The sequence below is a fragment of the Mandrillus leucophaeus genome, unplaced genomic scaffold, assembly GCF_000951045.1.
Source record: "Mandrillus leucophaeus isolate KB7577 unplaced genomic scaffold, Mleu.le_1.0 Scaffold319, whole genome shotgun sequence".
In the NCBI taxonomy this organism is placed as follows: Eukaryota; Metazoa; Chordata; class Mammalia; order Primates; family Cercopithecidae; genus Mandrillus; species Mandrillus leucophaeus.
Window position 1 is genome coordinate 24,632 of NW_012103354.1, and position 9,767 is coordinate 34,398.

The following is a 9,767-nucleotide window of genomic DNA, read 5'->3' on the forward strand; positions in this document are numbered from 1 at the left end:
AAAAAAAAAGGCAGCCTATCTGCTGTGGGGATCAAGGAGGGAGGGTAGCCCTCCAAAAGCAAAACAAAATAAAACCTAAAACCCAAATCTGATTATGCCTCTAAAATATAAATACAAGTTTAGAGAGAAGACAGGGGACAGAAGAACAGTTACAAGACACCAATGGGATGCAATCAGCAAAACCTAAATGGTGGGATCCTCTCCAGAACAAATAAAGTGGTCTCTTCAACATGCAACAAAATTTAGAAAGAAAATAAAAGAGAGACAGAGGGTAAATCTGAAGACTGAAAGAGATTCAGGAAGCATAGAAAAATGACACATAATAAGAAGTGTTGGTAAGGATGTGGAAAACTTAGAACTTTCATACATTGCCGGTGGCAAGGTAAAATGGTGCAGCTGCTTTGGAAAACAGTTTGGCAGTTTTTCTGAGATTAAACATAGAGTTGCCATATGACTCAGCAATTCCACTCCTAAGTATAAATCCAAGAGAATTGGTCAGGCATGGAGGCTCACACCTGTAATCCCATCACTTTGGGAGGTCAAGGTGGGTGGATCACCTGAGGTCGGGAGTGCGAAACCAGCCTGGTCAACATGTGAAACCCTGTCTCTACTAAAAATAGAAAAATTACCCATGCGTGGTGGCATGTGCCTATAATTCCAGCTACTTGGGAGGCTGAGGCATGAGGATCCCTTGAACCTGGAGATGTAGGTTGCAGTGAGCCTGGGTGACAGAGTGAGATTCCATCTCAAAAAAAAAAAAAAAAAACTACCAATTTACAAAGTATGAACCTTATTTAATCCTGATTTATGTTTAAAAAATTTGTTTTAATACAAGTATCATTTATAAACATTAAAGAACATTTGACTATATATTTGATTAAATTGAGAACATATTAGGTTGTGGAAATACACAAGTACATATATATATGTTTCTTTTTTTTTTTTTTTTTTTTGAGACGGAGTCTGGCTCTGTTGCCCAGGCTAGAGTGCAGTGGCCGGATCTCAGCTCACTGCAAGCTCTGCCTCCCGGGTTCACACCATTCTCCTGCCTCAGCCTCCCGAGTAGCTGGGACTACAGGCGCCCGCCACCTTGCCCGGCTAGTTTTTTGTAATTTTTTAGTAGAGATGGGGTTTCACCGTGTTAGCCAGGATGGTCTCGATCTCCTGACCTCGTGATCCACCCGTCTCGGCCTCCCAAAGTGCTGGGATTACAGGCTTGAGCCACCGCGCCCGGCTTCTTTTCTTTTAGTAGGACGTGATGAAAAATTTACAGATGAGATGATATCTGGGATTTGTTTCAAATAACAGTGCAAGGGGGAGGGGGCCATCCAGAAAACACCCGGTTATATTCAACCTGAGAAAGCTGATTTAAAACGAAAACAAAAACAAGATCTTCGTCACTGCTGAAGGTGGACAACGGGTACGTTGGATTTGGTACATCACTCTTTCTACCTCAGACTTGGCTCATTCCTTGGTGCTGTGCAGCCCTCTAGCAGCCTTGACCCTCTCTGTGCCTCAGGGAGGTTCGCCTGCTGCAGTTATTCCCACCAGCTCCCACCTGCCTGGCACCTTCCCTTTTGGAATCTCAGGTTCCGCTATGTAGCATCTGAGCCCAGTTCCATAATAAAAAGTCAAAAAATAGGCCAGGCGTGGTGGCTGCCGTCTGTAATCCCAGCACTTTCGGAGGCCGAGGCGGGTGAATCACTTAAGGTTAGGAGTTCGAGAACAGCCTGGCCAACATTGTGAAACCCCGTCTCTACCAAAAGATACAAAAATTAGTTGAGCGTGGTGGCACGTGCCTGTAGACCCAGCTATTTGGGAGGCTGAGGCATGAGAATTGCTTGAACCCGGGAAGCAGAGGTTGTAGTATCTCAAGGTGGCACCACTGCACTCAAGCCTGAGCAACAGAGTCAGACCCTGTCTCAAGAAAAAAAAAAAAAAATCAAAAAATGAAAACAGCCTTAGGGAGCTAATGCCACCCTACACCTGTCAGTTTAACATGGATCAACATGTTTGATGCCACCTAGTGTGGGTGAGGCCGGGCTCAGTAGACATTTACAGGCACCAGACAGGACATTTTAACAATGTCTCCAAGTCAAAAGGCCCATTCCTCTCCCCAGTAACACGCTCCTGCACACAATTCCTTGCTGGAGGGGATGTCTATCCAGGTAATTCCCTGTGGCCACTGATGCCTGATGGTTGTTACAGCAAAGGCCATCACCTGCTGAAATGTCCCTGGTTAGAGACCTGTTACATCAACTCATGTAATAAAGAGATTCATTGCTTGCTTCATCCTTGAGAAGCCCTTCCATTAATCAGTATGAAGAAGCTCTACCATGTAGGGGTGTGTGGAGGCCACCCTATGTGTTAGAAAGTGGAAAAGCCCTGCCCCAGAAAGTGGGTGAGTTTATGACTGTTTAGATGAAAATCAAGGACAAGTACACACATCTGTTCTTGTGTAAACTGCTGGGCACTGTGTGTACTGCAGTGTGAACAGACAGTTTCAAATGTGCGCCATGGGGACTTTAATGGCCCCTGAGGAGAAGCTAAGACTGGTTGGGTAAAAAGAGTACGGCACACATCACCTATACACTCCTATGGCTTGTCAATGATTTTTTCTGAATGTCGGTCCAATCCAAAATTTTGTGTATATATATATATATGTCAAAGTCTCCATCTGTTGCCCATATTGGTGTGCAGTAGTGTGATTACAGCTCTCTGCAGCCTCTACCTCCTGGGCTTGAGATCCTCCCACCTCAGCCTCCTTAGTGGCTAGGAGTACAGGTGTGTGCCACCATGCCTGACACTTTTTTTTTTTTTTGGTAGAGACGAGTCTTGTTGCCCAAGCTGGTCTCTAACTCCTAGCCTCAAGTGATCCTCCCATCTCTGCCTCTCAAAGTGCTGGCATAACAGATGTGAACCACTGTGCCTGGCCCAAAATATTTTAAAAGGTAGCCATCTGTGAGATCAGGCAAATCTTCATGCCTGGGCTCCTGGTGAATTCTAGAATGTGGTGAAGGGCAGACACCGGAGGAAGCCCTGCGGGAGTGCACCATGGGGCGGGGGTGGGGGTGTATGGACTCCACCTGGGCAGATTAAATTGGGAAAGGATCAGGAGAGACAGTCAGATCATAGACTTAGGAGAGTTTCGGGTGAGAGGACGAAAGCCCGAAACACTCCCGGAGCTTCTGAAAAATGCCTAGAGAAGCCTGGCAGGCACACAGAGCCATCACCTTTGCCCTGGAAGCCAAGCTGTGTCCTTGCCCAGGATGAGATAAATGGTATCAGGGACACCATGAGCTCTTTGACTTTTTTTTTTTGAGACAGATTTTTGCTTTTTCACCCAGGCTGGAGTGCATTAGTGTGATGAAGGCTCACTGCAGCCTCAACCTCCCCTGCTAAAGTGATCCTCCCACCTCAGCCTCCCAAGTAGCTGGGACTACAGGTCACAGGCCACCACAGCCCACTAATTTCTTTAAATATTTTGTACACACCGAGTCTCACTGTATTGCCCAGGATGGCCTCCAACTCCTGGGCTCAAACGCTTCTCCCCCTCGGTCTTCCAAAGTGCTGGGATTGCAAGTGTGAGCCAATCACTCCCAGCCACTGCAGCCTTTTGGATCCCCTTTAGGATTTGGCCTCTGGGGGCTTCTGTTCCCCAAGGACCACTAATCTTGTCTGAGGCCCCTTTGCAGGGGTCAGGGCGCCCCCCTGGCCAAGGACGCCACACACTCAGAGCCAGATGCTGCGAGAAACTGCTATTGTTATTATCGGCCGGCAGCACTGGCTACGGCCACAATCATAAAAGGGAAATGGACTGAATCCCCGCACCCCCAATTCCTCACCCACTCAGACCCAGAGCTGCCGACCCGGCCTGACAAGTCCCGGCACTCCTGGGTCCCCTGTACTCTGCTGGTTCCTCGCTGTGGTGTCCCGCAGCCAGACCCTTTCTGCGCTTCTAGGAGCCCACCTCGGGCGGCTGGGAGGCATCGCGTGGGGCTCACGAGTTCCACGCTGTCATCTACACCAGCTCCCTCCTCCCAGGCACCTTCCCTCCCGCACTGTCAGGTTCTGCCTCTGCAGCATTTGGCAGATCTGAGCCCGGTCCCTGTCGCCCCTCCGCGGGAGCCTCACCCTGGCCCTGAACTAGAAGCAGCAGGAGCCCACAGGCCACCGCACTCAGCCGCGCCCGAAGTCGGTGCAGCCGCATGGTCGGCTCGCTGGTCTTGGTTCGCTGCCGATGTACACGCTGCTGTTCACCCAGAGGCTGCCCCGAGTCGTTCCAGCCGTGGATCAGTGCCTCGCCCAGCCTTGGAGTTTAGACTAGGCAGATAGTGGGTGGGGTGCGCTGGCTTTGCGGGGAAAGGTGTGTCTGGTAGGAGAGCAGGACTGAGCGGTCATAGATGAGTGGGGATCTAGTGGCAGGCAGGGCCGGGCACGGCCACTTCCCTTCTGCCGGGGCCCCTTTGGCATCCTCGGAACGGGCTGCGCTGCTTCTACAGACCCTCCGCGATCCAGGGAATCCTCTCCTCATACCAGTCCTTGTCCACAAGCCCGATGAGCGTGCAGGAGGATCGACAGGAGGGAGCAATAAACTAGAATTGGAGAACCCAGGAGGGCTTCTCTGAGGAGGTGCACGATCAGGATCCCCACAGATGGAGAAATGGGAAGGAACTTGATTGGGGTGAAGGAACCGCTTGAGCAAAGGCAGGGAGGCCTGACGGCGCCCTTCATTCTGGAAGCTCCTCCTTGCTTTCAGGACTCAGTTTCCTGGGTCCCCCTTCACAAACCCTCATCTTACAGTCTAGAGTCTGAAGGTCTCCGCGGTCCCCTCCCTACTCAGTCACGCCCTTCTTTTGAAACGTACACGTGTCTGAGGCACTTCTTAAGGAGCACTCCCCTTTGCCTCGGTGGCTTTCAGTTTCCTCACCTCTGGCGGAGACCAGGGCCATGGTCATTTATCCAGTTGACAAACATTTCACAAGGGCCTGGACCTGTCGTCTGAGCGCTGGGGACCCGGCACTGCTGGGCCTATGTTGCAGTAGGGAAGGCTCTAACGTCACCTAGGGGTCCAGAGACACTGGGAGCCCTGACAGGCCAGAGGCAAGCAACCCACCTAGGCACAGGAGTGTGCCACGGCCCTGTAACTATAGGTTTTACAGTGTCTGAAGCCCGGAGGTGGAGGCTACAGTGATGTGTGATTGCGCCACTGCATTCTAGCCTGGGTGACAAAACAAGACCTTGTCTCAAAAAAAAAAAAAAAAAAAAAAAAGGAGGAGGTAAATTCAAATATATTTCACCATAAAGCTGATTTTTTAAAAAAATTACCTATTAAGTCTAAACAGTAATCCTGGGAACCGATTTTGGGAAAGTATATTGTACATCTGCAGAACTGAAAAACATGCAGAGACATGCAGGCAGCTGGTGCTCAATAAACGCTTTCAGAATGTAGTGGGAACATTATGCACCAAACAGTGTTCATTGAAAGGAAAGTCTCCTCCCGCTCTCAAATTCAAGTCAGTCCAGGCTTAATATTATCTTTGTCTACCACCGGGTGGCCAAAATGGGCAATGTGGGTGTTCTGGTCTTTCACCCCAAACTTCAAAAGGCTCTGTAGTTGGGCTTAAAGGCCGTGGGTGGAAAGAAGGGAGACTTTCCCCCTGGAAAACCGGTGCCCTGAGAGGCAAGTTGGTCAGAGGTAGGGGCATAAGGGGGATTATTAGGGCCTATGGGACAGGCATACAGCCTCTTAATGACAGAGAGAATATACTTGGATGAAACCAAGAGGCCAATTGAACATAATTGGCCACCTTTGCACACTGAGATAAAATATGAGGTTTTTGCAGAGCGGGGCAGGAGAGAAGTTTAGGGACAACAATGAGGTAAGTAGGAAAATAATCAAGTGGACACACACGGTGAGTTTGGGGATGTTCAGGGGGTTGAAAGGTTGGCAGGGGAACTCTGAAAGGTGAGAGGACATCTCCCTGGATAGAGAGGCCCCTAGGAGCCAGGGGACAGGAATCTCTTGGCAAGTGTGCTAATATCCTGCGAGTATGGGCCTTACAGTGTCTGTAAACCACTGAGAAGAAGAGCAAACTTCAGGAGATGGGCCACTGAGGAAGCAGCTTGGCTTTCCTGGCCACTGTGCAGGCAGCCCAGGCTCAGGGGCCTATGGACAAGCCCAGTCTTGCTTCTAACAAAAGCAGGGTGAGTCACCTCTGCAGGACATCGATAGTTGGATGGGTGGCTTGTTTTTTTTTGTTTGGTTGGTTGGCTGGTTTTTTTGAGATGGCGTCGCGCGTTGTTGCCCAGGCTGGAGTGCAGTGCTGTGATCTCGGCTCACTGCAACCTCCGCCACCCGGGATCAAGGGATTCTCCTGCTTCAGCCTCCTGAGTAGCTGGGATTACAGGAGCCTGCCACCATGCCTGTCTAATTTTTGTATTTTTAGTAGAGATGGGGTTTCACCATATTGGCCAGGCTAGCTTGAACTCCTGACCTCAGGTCATCCCCCAACCTTGGCCTCCCAAAAGTGCTGGGATTACTGGTGTGAGTCACTGCCCCCAGCAAAAGGTTGCCATCTGTTAACCAGAGAATAAGTCTTGCCAGACACCAAATCTGCTGGCACCTTGATCCTCGATGTCCAAACCTCCAGAATTATAAACAATATATTTCTGTCATTATAAGGCACACCTAGTTTATAATATCAACCTGTAGTATTTTGTTTAAGTTTTATATCAGTAGAGGAAACTCTATATTTTTTTGAGACAGGGTCTTGCCGTGCTGCCCAGGCTGCAGTGTAGTGGTACAATCACCACTCACTGCAGCCTTGACTGCCCAGGGTCACTGATTTGCCGGCCTCAGCCTCCTGAGTAACTGAGACTACAGGTGTGTGCCACCACATCCAAATAATTTTTGTATTTGTTTGCAGAGATGGCATTTCTCCATGCTGCCTAGGTTGGTCTCGAACTCCTGGGCTCAAGCTCAGGAGGCCCACCTCGGCCTGCAAAAGTGCTGGGATTAAAAGCATGAGCCACCATTTCCAGACTAACCGGTAACTTTACTTATTTATTTATTTATTTATTTATGAGGCAGGGTCTCGCTCTGTGACCCAAACTGGAGTGCAGTGGTGCAATCTTGGCTCACTGCAACCTCTGCCTCCTGTGTTCATGTGATTCTCGGGTCTCAGACTCCCAAGTAGCTGACATTCTAGGTGTGTACCATAAAGCCTGGCTAATTTTTGTATTTTTAGTAGAGACAGGGTTTCATCATGTTGGCCAGGCTGGTCTCAAACTCCTGGCCTCAAGTGATCCGCCCACCTTGGCCTCTCAAAGTGCTGGGATTATAGGTGTGGGCCATTGCACCTAGCCTAGCCAGTAGTATTTTTGCTATAGCAGCTGAATGGACTAAAACACTAGGATTCCGGTATCCAGGTTTTCTGTTGGACACTCAGATATAAGAGCACCTGGGGCTTGTGGAGAGGCAGACAGAGGCTTTTTTAAGAATTTATTTTTACTTTTTTAAAACCTCTCAGGGATGAACGGACATAGGCTTCTCACACTCAGGTGTGGGCAACATTCTTCAGACGATCTCCCTCAAAATGGGAAAGGCCTGGGGGCTCAGAGGAGAGAAGAGAGAAGGCAGGGAGAAGGTGGAGGTGAGGGACGACAGTGCCTAGGGCTCAATGGGTTGTTGGTGAGGATGGGTTTCCACTGGGGGGATCTATCTAGTGTCTTATCAGAGCTCACTGCGGGGATCTATCTAGTGTGTCTAAAAAGAGAGGACCCGTGGCAGGTTTGGCAACTGACATCATGCTGTAGCTTCTTCTATTCTCTTTTTTTGAACGGAGTCTCGTTCTTGTTGCCCAGGGTGGAGTGCAGTGGCACAATCTTGGCTCACTGCAACCTCTGCCTCCTGGGTTCAAGGGATTCTCCTGCCTCAGCCTCCTGAGTAGCTGGGATTACAGGTGTACACCACTGTGCCCGTCTAATTTTTGTATTTTTCAAAGAGATGGGGTTTCACATGTTGGCCAGGATCGTCTCTAACTCCTGTCTTCAGGTGATCTGCCCAACTTGACCTCCCAAAAGTGCTGGCATTACAGGCATGAGCCACAGGGACTGGCCTATTATTTATTATTCTCTTTTTATTTTTAATTTTCTCATGTTCCTTTTCCTTATATTTTGTTTTCTTTGCTTTTTAAAAATCTTTTCTACTTGTCACTGACTTGAAACTCAAAACTTTCCTATTTAGTTTCTAATCACTCTCTCTTTCTTTTCTATTTTTTTTTGAGAAGGGGTCTCACTCTGTTGCCCTGACTGGTCTCTAACCTCTGGCCTCAAGCCATCCTCCCATCTCAGCCTCCCCAATAGCTGGGATTACATATATGAGCCCTCATGCCTGAGTAAGTTCTTAATAAATGCTTTCTGAATGGATGGACGGAAGAATGAATGAATGGCTATGTGAATGAAGGAATCAACTTCTTTCTCCTTAGTGGGTGTGTGTGGGCACAGCAGGCTGATGCTCGCCTGTTAGCGAGCCCAACCCCTCCTCCCTGTCACAGGGAGCTACAGCTCTGTGTGTTTCTCTTCAGGCTCCTCGAGCTCCTGCACCTTCTTCTGGGGCAGCGCCGTCTTCCAGAACTGGAACCTGTGGGCCTTCAGAGCCCGGCCCACTGCAGGCTGTAGGTTCAGCTGCAGGTATTGCTCCTCCTGGTCAAAGAGCGGCCAGTGTGGCAGACCCTCGCCGTTGGGGTTCCTGTAGACATGCCGTCCCAGCAGGGTGATACGAGGGTCATTCTGAGCCCCTGGAGCCCAGACCTGAGCACCTGGAGTCTGGTCAGGCAAGGCAGCCAAGCAGGCCAGGTGGGCTTGGGGTATGAATGGGGAGGCTTCCAGAAACAGGAAACAAATTCCCTCCAGCTAGTGTCAGCTCCAATGGGGGAGGGGCGGCTGGCTCTGATGTGTCCATCTCTCTGAGAGGGAGACCCTGACGGTGGCACAGCACTGGTGCCCACCCTCCAGGTAGAGTGGGGAGATGGAGCGTGTCCACTGTCCCACGGCACCATCACCCTGTCCAAGTGGGTCCCGCGGCGGGGGAAGGGGCTATCATGTGATTAAGGATGCAGGTGTGCTCATGAGGTCACCCCAGTCTAGGAGATTGCTGGATGGGCACAATCCCCCCAACCCGGGGAGGTTGAGGCAGGGGTGTGCCGTCTCACCCGTTTCGAGCAAAGTTGGCCCAGTACTTCATGGTCTTCCTGCTTAGCCGCTCCTCCTCCTCAGTGAATTTAACTGCAGAGAGGAAGGGGACATGTGTCTTGATCAGGATGTCCCACCTCAGCATCCCAGGTGGAGCTTGTCCATGGCCCCCCAGCCCTTAGTCCCCAGTCCCGTTTCTCTGCTTTTTCTCCCACTGCCCACAGAAGCCAGTCCTCCCCTTTTCCAAACTTTCCCCTTAGCCCAGGCTCTGGCTGACTCCATCCTTCTTGGCCCTGAAGGCCCCTTCTTCCTTCTGCCTGTGGGAGTCATTGAAGAAACAAACATGTCCCTGAAACACCTGCTCTGAACCAGGCAGACACCCAAGGGTGGGGAGGGACGGAGGGAGCACAGGCCACAGTCTGAAGAGTCATGAATTCTAATCCTGGCACAGCCTTTGGAGCTGAAGCATCTTGGACACCTGATCTCATCCTGTCTCTGAGCCTCAGTTTCCTTATCTGGGCAGTGAGGACAATTAATCACCCCTCAGGGACCCAGCCAGGGACCCAGCCCAC

The 9,767-nt window shown here is 50.3% G+C and overlaps 2 protein-coding genes across 2 annotated transcripts in view; both read right to left on the reverse strand.

Annotated features, from left to right (window-relative positions):
• Window positions 1-4,792, reverse strand: part of LOC105545097 (cocaine esterase-like) — an 11,047-nt gene extending 6,255 nt beyond the window's left edge. Inside the window, 2 exon segments of the mRNA XM_011987862.1 lie at window positions 4,135-4,359; window positions 4,362-4,792. Coding sequence (XP_011843252.1) covers window positions 4,135-4,359; window positions 4,362-4,473 — 337 coding nt within the window. The 5' untranslated portion in view covers window positions 4,474-4,792.
• Window positions 4,793-8,285: 3,493 nt separating this feature from the next.
• The window catches only part of LOC105545096 (cocaine esterase-like), a 14,999-nt gene continuing 13,517 nt past the window's right edge, over window positions 8,286-9,767 (reverse strand). Inside the window, exon 12 of the mRNA XM_011987861.1 lies at window positions 8,286-8,752. Within this exon, the coding sequence (XP_011843251.1) occupies window positions 8,563-8,752 (190 nt within the window). The 3' untranslated portion in view covers window positions 8,286-8,562. The remainder of the gene's footprint in view (window positions 8,753-9,767) is intronic.